Source organism: Sceloporus occidentalis, unplaced genomic scaffold (assembly GCF_023333645.1).
Source record: "Sceloporus occidentalis isolate IW3139 unplaced genomic scaffold, rSceOcc1.0.p SCAF_2, whole genome shotgun sequence".
In the NCBI taxonomy this organism is placed as follows: Eukaryota; Metazoa; Chordata; class Lepidosauria; order Squamata; family Phrynosomatidae; genus Sceloporus; species Sceloporus occidentalis.
The window spans coordinates 95445619-95465033 of NW_028316982.1; the positions used below are offsets into that span (position 1 = coordinate 95445619).

Here is a 19415-nt window from a genome sequence, read left to right on the forward strand (position 1 = left end):
TCCACAGTGATACCAGAGGTAGAAATATGTTTTACAGACCCAGACATTGCAGTTAGACAAGCTATGAATAGTATGACCTTAGTACTAGTTGGAGGTTACATTATGCCCTGCATTTCACTCTGCTTGAGCTTGATCAAGAATGGGCAATTTTGAAGTGGTGAGTATCAATTTTTCAAAAGAAACAATGATTTTTTTTTTTTTACGTGTGAGCTGAATTAGTAGGTGTTTCAAACAATCAAACGAAGAAGACTGGAAGAAAATGATCTAGGGTCGAACTTAACAATTTGAGTTTGAATATAGGTACTTGTTTCTGGGCTTTTTTCCTAGAAGAAGCAACTTCCACTTAACAATTTCTTGCTGCTTCATTGTAGATCATTTCCCCCCTCCAAATAAAATACAATAAAATACTGTTCCTTAGAGAGGAGAGCTCTTTCTGAACAGTAAGGGAGATGACATGATTGGCTGCAGTCCTTGAAAATACAATACATTTTTACCTAGCTGAAAATCAGATAAGTTGCAGAAGCACTTTCTTCTAATGCAAAACTACACTGGATACAACTCTGTGTTGTTTCTAGGCTTCCACAGCCTCCTGTAGGGCCACTTCCTAAACTGAATTCTGCTCTGGAGTCTCCAGCTACTGAGAGAAAATGAAATCTCAATGGATTCCACCTTAACTCTGTAGCCTTCAGCCACCTCAAGGGCATCACTAAGGGTCTGTGAGAGGTTCAGACCACACCAGGTGACATCTCAAAGGCCGTGAACACCTGGTGAGATTGTGACTTTCATCCATCCTAAGATCCCCTGACCTCCACCCTACTTCACCCAGGACACCTCTGCTGTCCATAGGCTACAGCCACTGGTAGGGTGGGGTGGGATGTTGCTGCCACTTGGCAGCTCCGTCCAGGCCTGGCAGGGGTGATAGCCAAGTGAGAAAGAGAGTCGCCTCCTTTCCCACTCGACCAGCAGCCCTGCCAGACTTGGAAGGGAGTGCTGAATGATCACAGCAATCCATCCCCACCAGGGACCACTGGTGGGAAGGGGCACCCTACTTCCATCACAACAGGTGTAGCCTGGTGGTGAAGTGAGTGTCAGGGCTTGTGTTAGATAGCCTGGGGTTGACAGCATGAGTTTCCACTGTGGGGTGACACCAGACATAGTGACACCACTGAGCCACCTCCCATGATATTGGATGATTCCCCCAATATTCAGAGCAAAGTTTTTAAAGCCATTGGGAATTGCAGTGGGAGAGGGAATTGGCAAAGATGCTCTCTTCTCCTGTTCTACCAGTGAAAAAGCTCCAATGGATCAGAAGTCTTCATTAGAGAGAAAGAACCCTTCTACACATATGAGGCAGAGTATGGATTCATCCTATATTTATTTTAACTTGTCTTTCCACATGAACTCAATATGATTAAATAAATAAATAAGATCACACTGATTAAACCATTTATACAGCGACATGCTTTTGTGGGGACCCTGTCATCCATTTCCCCCCGAAATAAATAAATAAATAAATAAATTGAAATATTCTTCAACTAGAAGCATACTGTCTGGTGGAGAAGAGACTCACTATTTGAAAAAAAGGCTTAAATACTTTCAAAAATAGCACCTTTCTTCAAAAATAACCTTTTTTTCCTTCACAAAATAAAATCTTTATTTTTATTTATAAGAGGAGGTAGTCAGCATTCTTTATGAAGGTAGAAATGCTGATAATATTAAATATTCAGAAGTAACTGCTTCCCGTGAATTTCATTAAAACCTAATTTTAAAACTTTTGGAAATATAATTTTGGATGCAGTCTGATTCTATGATTTTAGTATCATAGGACCCACACCATTCGGAATAATCTAGGGTGATAATCAGCAGATAAGGATTTTTATTTTTATTTTTTGCATCTTGCATCTAGGAAGTATTCTTTGTAGCCCATTTGTTGCTGTACAAATAGTAGGTTTATCATGCCAGATCACAATTCAAGAGGTGAATTAAGTATTCATAACCATACAGTAATAACAACTAATAAAAATTGTTATAGCTCAGAATGTTATTTAAAACCATGCTGCTTTATGCAGAAGTTATGGAGATATGAGAATTAAGGTTCTCTCCTTCCCCTCATGGGTCCAGACGTACTTGTTTGTTTTAGGGGATTTAACAAGACTTGGTGATAATTAAATCGGCTTCTAGCTGCATAACTTTTCCTTGGATATGTTTTTGTTCATGCTAGAGTACAAGAGACCACAGGAAAGTGCTGAATGAACAGGAAGATCCAGAACTGTTACAAACCAAAGGCGCTATGTATATATTAAGACAGAATTAGGGCATAATTTCAATTTATCATTATAGTACAGACATTTTCTTTCTTTCAGAATACAGGAATTATCTGCATAGCTAAAAACATCCTAGTAATAGGGCACTTTTCTAAATGTGTATTTCTCCCCAAATCCTGAAACACAATTTTTGCCTTTCAAACTAGCTGAAATAATATTATAAGGAAAACACATGAACTATCTCTGTGATATTCAGCTTCAAATACAATGCCAGCAAAACTTTTCATATCAAATCTTTTGCTTTGAAATCTGTGGACAAAAAAGTTAAATACAAGGAAGGGTATCCTACTGAGAAAAAAGAAAAACAGAAGAATTACTTAAATTATTTGGGACATCACAACTTTGGTTATAATGACTAAAAAGGAAAAAAAATATTCTCAGATTTCTCTAGAATTTATGTTGTGTTCAGTTTCACAAATGCATGGACACAGATGAGGGAGTAAATGACTGGCTGGAGGGAGGAAGTTAGCGAAATTGTTTTGGTCACAACTCCAGTAATGCATGTAAAGCAAGGATAAATATGACTTGGCACCAGAGCATCTATGGTACATCTCAGCAAATGGGGAAAGAAAGGGAATCTGACAGTGTAGAGCTGCTAAAAGAAATCAGACAGAAGTGCATGACTAAATCATGATAAAGGAGACATTTCAGAAGCATCTGATCTTAAAGCCTGGCTGATTGCTATGAATTACATACCACTGACATGATTTTCTTCTGTCTACTTTATAATCTGAATCTGCCTCGGTGGATAAAAAGAATTAATATTGTCAGTTCAGCATAGCCACCTGCTCGGCACAGATTGTGAATAGCAGAAGACCACAGCTTCACTTTCTTAAACAGGAGCTAAATTGAAGAAGTACTCTCAGCAAGGCTTCAGTGACAATTAATAAAAAAATGCCTCGGAAACACACCATATGGTGCCATAAATTATATAATCCAACATCTTGAATATTACATCAATTTCTGCCTTTTTTACTACTTCCTTCATTCCTTGTTTCTCCTCTTCCATATGGTGCTGATCAACAAGACCCTTCATTCATGACATATACAACTGACTTTTAAAATATACTTTTAGCCAATGACCTCTACCTTGGTTGCCAATTCTTTAAGCATCTCTTACAGTTCTGTTGTTAACAGAGATTTTCCAGGTAGCTTCTCCTGGGTTTGACCAAGAGGCCAGTGAAGTAGAAAGTCAGTTCCCTTCCCTGCATCTTGCTCCAAATGTTAGCCCCTCCATTGCCATGAAAAGTTTTATTTGGTTATTTAAGTCATTTCTATCATACATTTCTCCCAAAATGGGATTCAAGACAGCTTACAATTTTTTTTTTAAAAAAAGGAGTAAAACATTGATTTCAAAAGTTTAAAAATAATTAAATTATACTAATGGCAATGGCAAACCCCTTCTGAAAAAAACTTGCCAAGAAAAACCCTATGAAATGACCCTTAGAGTCTTCATAAGTCATAAATTACTTGGATGCACACCACCGCCAATGTTAAAACACAAATTATACCGAGAATTGGTAAATTTGATCAATCTGGTGAGTTGTACTGTGCAAGGAGGTGGAAATGTGAGCAGAGCCCTTCCATCCTCAGAAAACAGATTCTAAATCTAATGTCCTGTCAAAATTCTGTGCCGTAGAGGTCATGCCAACAAATCCATCTGTTTCTCTTTAAAATAGGAAACACACACACCAATTTCCAGTGACATGAATATTCTGGCAAATAAGGTTATATTCCATTGAGAACCACTCCTACTCCTCTCTGAAACAGCATGCATGTGAACTATAACCATTGATGTCAGTTAGTTTTGGCAGGAGGCCTATTTGGTGAAGTGGGATAGCACACAGCTGTCAAACATAAGACTGAGGTGGAAATCACTACCACATTTTGTGAGTCATTACCTTGTCATTATCTCTCAAATAATCCCATCATTGTCATTTGCCATTGGGAAGGAAGAGGATTGAGACTTGTAGGACACTTTAGCCAAATCCATTACTGAGCAGAGCTAATTGGCATCAGTTTGCTGTACTCAGAATAATTAATCACAGTTTATTCCAACTGAAAAGAATGGGCCTTAAATCACTCGAGATTAACATGTTCCATTTTTTGGAATGGGTCTAAAATATAACTATGTGTCAGTGTGGCACAGTGGTGTGAGTGGTGGACTACAACTATGGAGACTAGGGTTCCCCACTCGACCATGAAACCCATTGGGTGACCTTGGGCAAGTCTCATGCTCTCAGCCACAGAGGAAGGCCATGGCAAACCTCCTCTGAACAAATCTTGCCAAGAAACCGCATGATAAGTAGTTCTCTTAGAGTCGCCATAAGTCAGAAACAACTTGAAAGCACAGAATAGCAAAAGTATAATTAACCTGGTCAAAAGTAGCCCATAGATAAAACCTTTGATGGATTGATGGGCAGCAGCACTGAAAAGTGTTGTAACAATACTTTGTAAGGATCTCAGTAAAACAACAATGTAACATAATACAACATAAAATAATTTGCATTTCCCATTTAATTACTAAAGCCATCCCTACTACTAGGCAGGGTGACACGGAAAGTCTACCAGCCACCCTCCCCAAACATTAAATAATCCGTGTATTCTTTTTGTAACCAAGAATATATCAGATAACTTCTGCAGTGAGGTGTAAATGAGGGTGAGTAGGCAGGGAGATAAACCAGTCATGGATTCACATCTATTTTCCATACTAATAAGTGATCATAAAATACATCTGAGGAAGGAGACTGAAGTCTACAAAAGCTCATGCTGCCAACTTCTTTATTTCAGTTAGTCTCAAAAGGACTACAAGATGTCTCTATGTACTTATTCTACAGACTAACAACTATATCTTTGAATTCTACCATAATATACATTAAAGTTGCAAGGAAGACTAGATAAATACAACTGGTTATATTTGTGTGGTATCATTGTTGCTCGCCTCTTACATTTATTCTTCTCAAGAATGACCCTGAGAGTACTTCAGTTTTATAGTGGACTGTTTTCCAGAACTGTACATAGAGCATCACCAGACAGGAATCATTTATCTTAATTTTCCATTTAAGAATTCCTTTTGACTACCCCAGGAGTCTTCAGTTTGATAGTGAAGAACAAGGTGTCAGTTTCCTAAGGACGCATAGCAAACTGCTGAGTTAGACTGGAAAGGTTTTGGCATACACGTTTAGCTCCATACCTTGTGTGGGCTAACAGAGGTGTCATGTTTAAGCATGTGCTGGTATAATGCATTTGCAGCTAGGTCTATTGACAGCAGAAGACCTCTGTGCACCAGAGCTTTAAAGAAAGTATCAGTGATGAGAGGAGGTTCTCTCATGTAGATGAACTTTGTACTCCTTTGTGGCTTCGTGATCTACTCTGCAGCTGTGACCTTTTTCAAGCCTAGAGGTTTTACACTGGAAGGTTTGTAAAATTCCAGAGCTACAGAGTGGAAAGGTAGGGTTGCTGGACAGAAGGAGACAGTAGGAGTAGTTTCCCCAGGAAGGAAATGTTAGCTGTAAACTCTTAACTATGGGCTATTCAGACAGTGAAAGTGACTCTGAGCAAGCGGGCTATCTCTCTGGAAGTAGTGATGAAGATTACAGCCTTGAAGCTGAAAAGGCCTCAGAGTTAGTGCTCACCAAATTATATTTTCCATAATGACTTTATGCTAACAGTTGTGGGGGATTTGGCACGGCGATTGTCTGGAGTGTTGCATTACAATGACGATTTGACTCACGCTAATAAAAAAAGGTGTTGTTAATAATTTATTGCATGCTTAGAATTGGCATCATTTCTCACATTTTAACAGTTTCCATAAACTGGCACTAACCTAGATGTAGATTATAGAACAAGTTGGGCTGGTGAGACAAAGCAGGGGTGGTGGGAGGTGTGACTTAATGTTCTTGCAGTGATATTTCCCCACTTCAGTGTGGGAATAATTTTTGTCATTTTTTAAAAAAAAGGTTTGAGTTTAATTTCTAAAATAAAATCTGGGAAGCATTATTACTGTTATTACTGTGTGAGAGCAGAAAATGTTAAATGGCTATGTGAATACAAATTGTAGTGCCTTTTAAAACAAAAAGAAAATCAACATACATTTTGTGCCTTACCTTCCTTCTTTGGTACCTCAAAATTAATTTTCTCAGGCAGTGTACATAACATCATTAGCAAAGGTAACCAAGATGTAGCACTAAAGATACAGTGTCATATTATATTGTGGCATCCTTCACATAGCCATGCTTTGTAGAATGTATTGCACGCTTGCTCATACGATCATAGGGGGGGTATGCGCGTGTGTGCATGCGTATGCCTTCAAGTCACCTCTCATGGTGACCCCATGAATTTCATAGGGTTTTCTTAGACAAGGATTTTGGCAGTTCCTTTATTTGAAATATAGCCTGCTATTTGTTGGTGGTTTCCCCATCTACCCAGTCATCCATATTCTTTTTAAAAAGTCATACTGTATTGCCAAAACAACTAAGCCTAGCAAGACTGTATTTTGATCCATAAGTCAGTGGTATGATAGTAAGTTCTGAAGTGCCAGTACTTAGTTTCATGCTCCCATAGCCACAACCTCCATGGAGAATTTAAAAATGTAAGCAGCTATGTTGCTGCATATCGCGCGTGTGTGTGTGTGTGTGTGGTGAATTTTGGTGGAATCAGATGGAAAAGTGATCTTGCAAGACAGCGAAATGGTGAGAATGATGAGACATGAATTCTTATAATATCCCTGATGCACCACTGGGGTTAACAGGTGTCCTTAGGTCAGTCATTGTCTGAGACCACCTATAATACAGGTTATTATAAACATAAAGTATATAGAGAGGTGGTAATCCACACCAGTGTAGGCCAATGCAAGTTCATTGTAGAAGGGGTGGGATGTCAATGTGAAGAACATTAAACCACCATATAGTGCCAACCTTATTTTTTTTAGATACCTTTTCTTTTTAATTTTTTTATATTAAAATACAACATTCTTATAATATTCAGAGTTTTCACTTCCTTCATCACTAAGAACTCAGGTATCATCTTATGGTTGCTGGTGGTGTTCCTGTTGAACTAATTGTAATATAATGGGATACAGTCTGTTCTAACATACAGTACCTTTAAAGTAATCAACAGAACCTAGTACAGCAGGTCTACAGTGTGCCATCTCCTTACATGGGGGATCCGTTCTGGACACACACCCCCACATAAGGGGAACTCCGTATATGCTTTAGTCCCATGGGACTCATGCACACAGTGGCACAGCGGTGCATGTGCACCACGGGAGCACCATCATTACTTCTTAAGGGGCGTGCCGCCCCTTTTCTCAGTGCAGCTTTCAATTGGCGCACTGTACAAAATGATAAGAATTTCCCTGAACAATATTTCAGTTGACATTCAAAAAGTGAGGGTGTTGCTGTACAATACAGCATTTGTAAAATCAAGGTAGAAGTCTCTCTCTACATAAAAATAAATAAATGAATGTTTGTTTCCAAACGTGAGGAATACAAATGGGACCTATAGTGAGATGTTACAATGTGGAGTTCTTTGTGTTATTAGTTTCCCATCAACTAGTTACAAATAAGGTTGTACTATTCTATGACCAATTTCCTCTATCCCTTACAATAATCATGTAATATTCTGAGCCCATTAACAATATTTTGTCCTCACTAGATTTGGTCCTGCCCCAGATACTTTTCTAAGCGTGGTTTGTTTGTTTTGGAGTGGGGCACTTCTGTAAATCTTGGGTTTCATTCAGGTCTGCTGACCAGTTCCTCCTTCTTTATAGATGGTACAGTTTTGGCTAAATCAGGATTGTTCTCATTAATACGTATTATTATTTCAGAATAACAGTTGTGTGAATCATGGGTTGGGAAGCTACAGCCTGCCAGATGTTAATGAACAACAATTTCCAACAGCCCTCACCATTGGCCAGACAAGCCATGACTGCTGGGAACTATAGTCTAACAACATCTATTGGGGCACAGATTCCTAGCCTAAAGGCCAAAATACACAAGACTGAGGACTTTAATGGGCCCATTATGGTCACACATGCACCTTTTATCCACAAAAGGATGTGCATTGCTAAAAGGACAGTGTGCTTTACCAAAAAATAAGACAAAAAGAAGATAGATATTTGTATAAAGACTGCATATGCTAACGTATATATCGAGTTGGTGATGTAACTGTCCAGACAACTTCCTTAGCATTTTCTCTGTTCCTAAAATTGACATTTAGATTATATTGATGGGATTTGTGTTTTATGTGGCCTGTGGTGTTGAATTAGTTGTTTACATTTTTTAAATGGAACTGCAAAATCACAGAGAACAGTAACCAGGATAAACGAATCTTTTAAAAACTATATAAATGACGGAGCAGCTTATCTGCCAAGAAAATGATTTCATGTGTTAATGTTGTTTTATGAACATTTTTAAAGAGCTGTGAGATTTAAGAAGAAACATTAGTTTATGTTTATAGAAGAATAAATCACAGAAGCATAATTATCCTTTGCAAGGTGCATTAATGTGCTAATGTTTATACTGCAGAGACAATTGGCAGATTGCTGCATGTAAAATATATGTTTCTGTCATTTCAGGGAAGATGTCAGGACAGCCAATGTTATTTCAGCTGAAGCTGTTACATGTCTTGTCATTGACAGAGAGTAAGTATGGATTTTTTTTTATCATGTGTTAACAATGGTCTTGAATTGATACTCACTGCAGATCTGCATTAGTTGCCAAACTTAAAATTCCTACACTGGGGGGCACAACCACTTTACTAATCTGGTGTTGGAGTCAGATAGACTCCCAGTTAAGTCACAGTTTGAGATATATTAGACTGTACTCCAATTTGAGTAAAGAATATGTAGTTGCATTCGGAATTTACATTTATAGTCATGGCTAATATCTAGGGTCCAAAACATCTTGCATGTTATGTGTTTAATTTCTCAACAAGTCCTCTTTCCCCATTACCTTACTCTTTCCTTTCTATTTCTTCTAAGCATCTTGGAAATGCAAATTAAAAAATAATATGAAATAGTCTCTGATATAACTGTATCACCAACATGAAGCAATTATTATGTTGTTCAATTCAGTTTTTCATTGACTTAGTACTATGCTGTATACCATTTCCTTTTATTTTTGTCTGTTAACCTATATTTGGGGCTGAAGTGACCCCAATACATGTTTGATGAAATCCTCAAATTGAAGCCTGCAGAAAGGAATAGAGGACAAAACACTAAATAGCAATTGACTCCACAAATGTGGGAAAACATATGAAGTAGAAAGTGGTACCAGTTTGGCAAAGGACTTTAAAAAAACATTTTTGAGCACAATTATACATTTCTGAGCACAACTTTACATATGTAAGTGTGTAAACCCACTGGGTGACTTTAGGCAAGTCACACTCCTTGAACCTCAGAGCAAGGAGAAAAAAATCCTCTGAGCAAATCTTGCCAAGAAAACCGTGTGATAGGGTTATCTTAGGGTCATCATAAGTCAAGACTTGAAGACACATTACAACAAGTATTTCACACTGTACCATATATATCAAAGGATAAGGGAAGACTGCTTCAAGGGAAATATAACAGCAATTTAATTTATGACCCACTGCAATAGCACTGGGGTTGTATCCAATAGAAACAGATGGGGGCTGTTAAAACTGTCATCTAAATGGTTCTTTGACACATTTACAAGAAAGGTTCCATGTTATGTAAAAAGCCCTGTTCTGCTGTGTAAATCCATAGGGAATGAAGAAAATTAATGAACCCAATTAGACACATTCTACAGGTATTCAAAGAGAAAATCCACTAAATAATTATTCATATTTTATCTGAACGATTCTATGAAAATATTTTGCCACTGGAACTTAATCATAATTAAAATTAATAGGTAGAATTAGTCTAAAATTAGACTTCCATGATTTGGTAATTCATGTATAATTGTTATGGCAACAGTTATATGTGGTTTTCTTCTGCTGCTGACAATGCCCTTGAAGATAGCAAAAAAGTGCATATCTAACTTCAAACCTCAAAGACTGGAAGTTAATCCACTGCATACCAGAGATTTCAACAGCCTTGTGCAATTGAGTGCTACTGCATTAATGCTATTTATAGCAGAATATGTACTTAGTTGTATTGTGACCCTGGAGAATCTGATTTTGTTTTCAGTGTATGTTTCCAGCTTTCAGTTAATTATATACATGACGCTAAGTGGAGAGACTTCTCATAGATTAGTGGAAACCTATTAGGCTTTGGTGTGCGTGTGTGTCTGTGTGTTTTTAAGTACATGCTTGAAGCCTCAATTAATAGCTTATGTCAATACTGTTAGGATTTTACATCATGCGGTATTCAGTCTTTACACAGAGGATGCAGCCCTACAGCCATTTATATCTTGGTTAAGTTCCATGAAATCTATGATCTTTAGCTTAAATTTAACCAGGTGGATATCAGAGCTCTTTTGAGCAAATGGAACTTCTCTAATTAATTCATGGAGTTCAGTGTTGCATGATCTTAACCTAAACTTAAAAAGGAATTAGCTGATAGGGAATTCAGGTTAGATCTGTGGAACCAGCATGGTGTAGTGATTTGATTGTTGGACTATGACTGGAAACCAGGGTTCAAATCCCCTTCTCATTGAGAAACCCATTAAGTGAGCTTGGGGAAGTCACACTTTCTCAGCCTCGGGGAAGGCTATGGTCAACCTTCTCTGAACAAATCTTGACAAGAAAAACCCTGTGAGAGGTTCACCGTAGGGTTGCCATAAGTCAGAAACAACTTTGAAGGCACGCAATGACAACTGCGGCTATTAGTCAGGACAGCTAGGATGAGATGTATCTCAGGCCCTTTACAGATGGGCCATTAAGTACGTCCTGGCGACATACTAGGGTTACCTCAGGGCATTGCTTATATATGCCCCACAACCCTAGTAAGTCTCCAGGACATCAAAATGGCGGTATCCTGTCTACATGGGCGCCGCCATTTTGACATCATGGCCGCATTGCATTGAAATGGCATGGCACAGCCATTACATCCTGGCGCCGCTGCAGGGCCCTTGTGGCACCCTTTCAGTGGCACCGGAAGAAGCTCCGAAACCGAGTTCCTTTCGTGCCTTTACACAGCTGCGCCAGCGATACAAAAGAGAAAGGGGCCGAGCGGCCCCTTTCTCTCTCTGTTGGGGTGTCCTTGGGGCACGAAGCCCCAAGGACACCCCTTTCCAGGCCGCGGGGAAGCGGTGTTTTGCTGCTTCCCTGAGGCCTGGAAAAGCAGCGGATCGGGGTCTCTGGGGTTGCCGCTGTGGCAGCTCAGGCCCCAATCCGTTGGGGAAAGGGGTGGTCAGTATCCCACCTGAGTTAGAAATTCCCTTGCAATATGGGCTGACCTAGACATAAGACCCTTATGAAACAGTGAACAGTGTTTGGCTTGTGCTCTAGTCACAGCTGGCAATGGGGTTGTTGGGTCATGGTCTGTATGATTAAATTTTCATTTGCTTGTAACTTTGCTTCACTTCTTCTCATAGACCAAACATGCCATTGCCTGGCGGTCCTCTTTAAAATTTATTTTTGGGAACTAAAATCTAACATAAGTGTAAAAATTATTTGGAGGCAAAGAGGTACCAGCTCTGTGAAATGTAGCTCTGATTTTAACCCTTAACACTTTGAAGGGTAAGAAATGGGGGGGGGGGGAGAAAACCTTACCATACTAACAGGGAAATTAATTGCTAGATGGGTTTTCATTTTTAAAAACAGGAAAGTTCTATTAGCACCAACAGAGTGCTGATAAGAACTGAAATAGTGTTGAGAATCGCTTGCAGGTTTAAAAGAATTTTGTCTGTCTATGAGATATTTCAAGCAATTCTCTCTTTGATCTATTAGTTAAGTGGGTGGAAGTGTTGCAGTCCCAAAGAACAGAGAGAATTAAAAAATAAATAAGAATATAAGAAAGCCCTGCTGGATTCAGCTGTCTAGTTTTATTTCTAACAGTGGCCAATTAGGTTGCTCCTCCTCCTCCCTCCCTCCCAAACTGGGATTCAGATCTCCATTGCCACTGAATTTGGGGAATAGTGAATCTCTTAATATGGTTTCCTTCTTCCAGAAACTAAATATTTTATTTGATATCATATTTCAAAAGAGGATAGATACAGCATAATACTGTATCCATCTGATAAGAAGTAAATTGTCCTGATTTTAGTGGGAGTTAATTCCAGGCAATTGGGCATAGGATTCAAGCACTGGCATATTTTAAATCCACTCTTAATAATGAAAACAAATTTCCAATTTAGCCATTACAGCAGGGGCATCATAAATGGGATCTCATTTTGTTCTTCATGGCAAAACTAAGGAGCGTACAGAACTTAACCTTGGGTTTATTTATATTTCTTCTGGTTTCTGAAGTGGTAGAAATGATTTTAATGACCCATTTTCTAAAACCTTCCCCAATAAAGATCACTGCTTTCTTATGTGGGGAAAACTACCTCCCATCACTTAGCCACCTGATCATTTAAGGGCATGAGGTGATGTTGTTTCTCAAATACAATCAAAATCATGACAAAAATTTGGAATAGAAGTTACAGTTTATTATGTTCTGTCAAATTAAAGGGGACAGCTGTCATGATACCAACTAGTTCTGTGTATCTGCTAAACAACTTAGCAGAAGTTCTGACTCAGAGTTTTGTGCCTTACTACATTTACATATCATGTAATCCTTTTTAGTGTATAGTCTGTTCCTCATGAAAACTTACTGTATATACTCATGTATAAGTCTAGAAATGTTAAGTCTACCCCAAAAACATGGGTCGACTTATCTACGGGTCAGTGTAAGTACTGTACTTTAATTCTTATTTTAAAAAGGAACCAGAGCAGACAAGAGCATAATCATGGAAGCACTGGCTCCCATCTATTATCTCATCCATCCAGCTTTTAATATGAAAACAAATCGTTATGTCTACTGAAATTTTGCTAGTTCTTTGGCATTGTTTTCCTTTGCTTCATCCTTTAGATCCTTTGTTATATTCCTCTAAATTTTACTCTTGATGTATCCTCGGGTCATATCAAAATCCATAAGTTTGGCACCAAACCTGCCCTCAACTTATACATGACGGTGATTTATAGTTGAGTGTAATGGTAATAGTTACATGATAACTTAATTACTTTTTAAATATCAAGCACATTTCTCCCAGCATTACAGACAGAGACTAGTGTGACTAACTGGCCTGTGTTTACATCTGGGGAAAATTAAAAAACAAAGGTTATTGATTTACTTTTTTCCAGTGCTGTCACTAGGCCCAGTGCAGTAACTCATGCTGTCACTCAAAGGCTGCTTGGAACCACCACCACTCCCAGCCCAACCAATGATGATCCCTCATGGGTAGATCAAACTGCTGTGGAAGAGAAAGGCTCTGGTCTACTTGCTGCCAATGGCTGGTGGTCTGGGGAATCCAAAGGACAGTTTGTGTTCTGGGTTGTCATGGTCTACTTGTTTGCAAGTCCCAAAGGGCTCCACGCACCATTCCGCAATGGGAGAGGCCTCTAGGAGTTTACCGTGGCATGACAAGAACATCCCAGCTGGTCTCCTTGCTGCCTCTGGGCAGGTGGATCTGTTCCTTCCCAGGACCTTCAGTCTCTGGGTGTCATGGCCTACCTCAGTGACGCATGGTTGTATGTTCCACAGACACCCCCCTCACTCGGTTCAGTCCACCACCTCCTTAAAAATATCCCTGCTTTTTTCTATAAAGATACGTTGCAATTGTACAGTTTCTATCTATAAGCCATGGACTTTAGTGACCAGGGATGTAATAACACATAAAGCAAGATACTATGTCATTTTAAATATAGCATCAAGAGTTTTTGAATTTCAACAAAAAATACATCCATACACTGCATCCAGAACTGTATTTCATTTTGTTGCGAGTTCAATTCACAGTTATCCTCATTTGTTTTTCTTGCAACTTACTGTGTTGTCATTGCAGACATTCATTTGTCTCTGCAGGGCAGTGCATAAAAATAATGGAATTCCTTAGGTCCTGCTCTTCCAAACAGTGGGAAGTTTAGAGCCATTTGCAAGCATGGACTGATTACATTTAGACTAGAGATCATTGAGTGATGTTTGGTGACTTTGTAAAACTCTGTTAGAAATCTAAAGTTGAAAAGGAATGGTATAGAAAAATCAGCCAGCATAGATAATTGACTCCCAAAAGGCAGAATCCAAGCCCAAATAGCTCAGAGCACTCCTAACTGCTTCTGCCAAGATTCTCCTCGAAGCATCTGACAAAATTTCATTTAAAACTACTCACTAGACCCTTAGGCTCACATTTGAAGCTTCTGGCTGTAGCCATCAGTTTGCTTTCAGTATTGCAGTTTGCCTCACTGAAATAGGATTGACAACTGTTGAAATCAACCATTTGGGTTGCAGCAGTTTTTAGTGGAGCCTGGAGCACAGCCTACACCCTTGTACAACTGCTGTCTATTCATGTTAGATGTATAGCTTAAGGATGAGGTCTATATCTGGTAACTGGCCAAAGAGCAAATAGAAATCAAAGTGAGCATGCCATTTCCCCCGGCTTGTTGGCAATCCTACAATGAAATGTGAGACTGTTTATAGTGTATTTAGTGAAGTTTTAAATAGCACTGTGTTGAATCACAATCACTGTCTCTCAATTATGTGTTCTTGTGACTGATTTCTAAGAAACTCATATGCTTTCTGTATAGATGGGCACACACTTTGATTTGCCTCTATAGGCAATAGTCAGTGGTTGGATTGTTGACTTTGATTAGGATGAGTATCATGCCAGGCAGCTACAACATGAAGTTAAACCAAACAAATGCCGGTCTGTGATGCAACAAATTCTTTTTGCATGGAAAATCTTCATTTGAATGGGCTAGGAGCCACCTTGCATCCATCTGTCTAGGACTTTTCACCAGCTTGGATTGCTTGTATTATTAATTAAGAAGTCTAATCTTAGATAACAAGGACTTCAAACGGTACCAATCCTTCAAAACAGGTTTCTCCTTCAGTGTTAGGTGGTTAATCTATTGAACAAGTATGCTTTGCAACAAAAAGTATACTTTCACTGCTTGCAGGAGTCTCCCTGTGCAACCTCCCCAGTATAATACAAACTATAAGGTACTGAAGAGAGCCACCATGGTGTAGTGGTTTGAGCATTGGACTATGACTCTGGAGACCAGGGTTCAAATCACTTCTCAATCATGGAAAATCACTGGGTGACCTTGGGCAAGTCACACTCTCTCAGTCTCAGAGGAAGGTAAGGACAAGCTCCCTCTGAACAAATCTTGTCACAAAAACCCTGTTATGGTGGCCATAAATCAGAAACAACTTGAAGGCACACAACAACAACAACAACAACAAGGAACTGAACTAGGGCTTTACATTCCTTCCATCCCCCATTTCTCTTTGCTTTCCATGCAGGTAAATAGCATTCTGCCACTATTAATCATACTTTGTCTTCATTGACTAGTTTTTTATTGCTCAAATGTCCCTTTAGGTTTTTTAATTTTTTATTTCTGCAAAGTAAGGGTTTTTTCAAGCATGCACATATTCTTGTTTCCCAGTGGTCCTGTTCTGTCTTCTGTTATCACTTACTATCTGAGTTCAGGGGTAGAGGGAATGATGAAAGAGAGATAACACTGAGTTCTAACTGAAGAAATGTAAGTAATTTCCACTTTGGAAAAGCAATAAATGGCAGCAAATCTGTTCTATGTATACTGTCCTTTGAGCCTAATTAAAATACATCTCTGCTTTTCAATATAGCATCTGCATAATTATTTGATCAGATCATCATCATCTCAGGAGTGTTACGTCATTCTTGATACAACATAGTTCTTGATGCTCGTAATTCTTAATACATTAGGCATTTAAATTTAGTATTTTCAATAATACTTTTATTAATAAGAATTTGCCTTTTCTTTAGTTTCCTTAATTATAAGACTAAAATAATGGTGGGCATAATGTACCCCATGGACATCATACAGTCTCTGAAGCCCCCCACTAGTCCCCCAAAATGCCCTAAGTAATCTCATTTTTTTTTTTAATTTGCCATGATTTAGGAGCATTTCTTTTGCATGCATCACACAGAAAGCACCCCAAAACTATGGAACTGTGCATAGATACTCCCAACCGATCCCTATAATAAATAATAACAATAAAAATTTTATTTTTATATCGCCCTTCCATAGATCAGGGCGGTGAACAACATGTTAAAAGCACATACATGAATATACAGATACAATAAATGGAATACAGTATTAAAACAAATTAAAAACCTAGTCAGCCAGCCATCTTGCCGGCGAAAAAGAGGGAGGGGGCCACCAGGGGCTTTTAAACAGGGAATGCCGATCGAAATAAGAAGGTCTTCAAGTCCCTTCTAAACTGGGCCAGGGAGGTAGCTGAGCGGAGCTCTGTGGGCAGCGTGTTCCAAAGGGCCGGGACAGTGATGGAATACGTCCTCCTTGATGTGGAGGTAAGTCTGGCCCCTGGAACCCTAAGTAATTGCTGCCCAGACGTTCTGAGGGTGCGGGGCGGAATGTATGGGGAGAGGCGGTCCTTCAGATATCCTGGGCCCAAGCCATGTAGGGCTTTATAGGTCATCACCAACACCTTATACTGTGCCCGGAAGCGAATTGGCAGCCAGTGCAAATTTTTAAGCACAGGTGTAATGTGGCTGGCCCTGGAAGTACCAGTGACCAGCCTGGCTGCCATATTCTGGACCAGCTGTAGCTTCCGAGTATGGTATAAGGGTTGCCCCATGTAGAGCGCATTGCAGAAATCCAATCTAGAGGTTACCAGAGCGTGTACCACCGTTTCAAGATCCCTCTGGGCCAGGTATGGGCGCAGCTGGCGAATAAGCCGAAGCTGATAACAGGTGCTCTTGACCGTCGCATTCACCTGCGATGTAAGGTGAAGCGACGAGTCAAGAAGCACCCCCAGACTGCGCACGGAGTCCTTCACAGGAAGCGTGATCCTGTTCAGGACAGGTGGAATCACCGCCATTCCTGGACCAGGGGGACCTATCACAAGTACCTCCGTTTTCTCTGGATTCAGTCTGAGTCGGTTTTCCCTCATCCAGCCCATTACTGACTCCAGACAGGCCACGAGAGGAGAGACGCCATCCTCAGTCACTGCATCAGTCGGAGACATAGAGAAGACTATTTGGGTGTCATCAGCGTACTGATAACCCCGCGCCCCATGTCTCCGGATGATCTCTCCCAGCGGTTTCATGTAAATGTTAAATAGCATGGGAGACAGAATGGCTCCTTGAGGGACCCCAGTTGTGAGGGCCCTCTTATCGGAGCACACGTCTCCCAGCTGCACCATCTGGAACCTCCCAGAGAGGTAGGACCGGAACCACTGGAGCACAGTGCCCCCGATTCCCACCTCCGCCAGGCGCTCCAGAAGGATACCATGGTCTATGGTATCGAAAGCCGCTGAGATGTCCAAGAGCACCAACAGGGACACGCTTCCCCTGTCGATGCCCAGACGGAGATCATCGACCAAGGCGACCATGGCCGTCTCAACCCCGTAACCCGCCCGAAAGCCAGTTTGAAATGGGTCCAGATAATCCGTTTCATCCAAGACCGACTGAAGCTGGATTGCAACCGCCCTCTCGATCACCTTCCCAAAAATGGCAGCAGCGAAACTGGCCGGTAATTATTGTGTACCAGGGGGTCGAGGGAGGGCTTTTTTAATAGAGGTTTTACAATGGCCAATTTTAACTCAGTTGGAAATTGCCCTTCCCTCAAAGATGTATTAATAATCCGGCGTAACAATAAAGTTACCGCCGGTCCCCCCTGGGCCGCTAGCCATGAGGGACAGGGATCGAGAGAGCAGGTTGTCTTCCGAACACTTCCGAGGATCTTGTCCACATCATCGGTACTTACCAACTCAAACTGATCCAGTTTAATAGGGTCCACGGAGGCTCTGGATGCCCCTAACCTAGGTTCTGCTCTAAGGCCGGCGTTAAGACCTTCGCTTATCCGAGAGGTTTTATCCGCGAAGAAGTTGTTAAATAGGTCACAGCAGGCCTTGGAAGGTTCCAGGATCTGGTTCGGGGCGGAAGGGAGCTGAGTTAGCTCCCTGACCACCCTGAACAACTCTGCTGGACGCGACTCCGCGGACGCGACACAAGCACCATAGAACGAGTTCTTAGCTGCTCGTATCGCCTCTCCATAGTCCTCCAAAAGGCGGTCTAGGAGAGTCTTGTCGGATAAGCACTGGTGTTTCCGCCAGCGATGCTCTAGTCGTCGCAGAACCCGCTTCCTCGCCCGGAGAACTTCCGTATACCAAGGCTTACGTTTGGAAGCAGGTCTGAGAGGGCGCTTGGGAGCGATACTGTGTATAGCCCTAGAAAGACCGGTATTCCAAGTACCAGTCAGGGCATCAACAGAGTCGCCGTCACTTCCAACCATGTACCCCTCTAGGGCTTCCTGGAACCTTGTGGGTTCCATCAGCCTTCGAGGGTGGACCATTCTAATAGGTCCACCACCCCCGGGGGGGATCTGGGTAGAGACCTTGATTTTTGCCTCCACAAGGAAATGATCCGTCCATGACAGGGGGGAAATACCAGTTATTTCCGCCCACGGATTTTCCGCATCCGAATAGAAGACCAAATCCAGTGTATTACCCGCGCAATGCATTGGACCCAGTATCAGCTGGGACAGGCCCATGGCCGCCATGGTATCCATGAATTCCCGAGCCGCACCGGATGGAACATAGCTGGCCGTGAGGGAGATGTTAAAGTCGCCCAGGACAAGTAGCCTGGGCGTCTCCAACATCAACTCCGCGACCAGCTGTGTCAGCTCGTTAAGGGAGTCCGCTAGTGCACGGGGTGGCCGATACACTAACAGAATCCCTAGACTGTCCCTAGCCTTAAGGGTCAGGTAAATACACTTGATATAGGAAGTCTGTCGGATGTGGTTCCTAGTGAAAGACAAGGTGTTCCTGTGTGTCAAGGCCACACACACACACCCCGCCCACCTAACCTGGGCTGGTCCTTCACCGAGAACCCAGCAGGAAGGGCCTGTGCCCACAAAGCGTCCCCCTCAGGCCCTAGCCAGGTCTCGGTAATGCAAGCCAGGTCGCAGTTGGTATCCTCCAACAAA

At 41.0% G+C, this 19415-nt stretch overlaps 1 protein-coding gene across 3 annotated transcripts in view; it reads left to right on the forward strand.

The window, feature by feature from the left end:
- The window catches only part of LOC149318733 (cGMP-dependent protein kinase 1), a 799226-nt gene that overhangs the window by 688404 nt on the left and 91407 nt on the right, over positions 1 to 19415 (forward strand). For 2 of the 3 annotated variants that reach the window (XM_089510365.1, XM_089510362.1), the window contains exon 8: positions 8902 to 8967. In XM_089510365.1, the coding sequence (XP_089366491.1) occupies positions 8902 to 8967 (66 nt within the window). Of the gene's footprint in view, positions 1 to 5740; positions 5948 to 8901; positions 8968 to 19415 lie in introns of those variants that run through there. The other variant, XM_089510363.1, reaches the window with a different exon arrangement.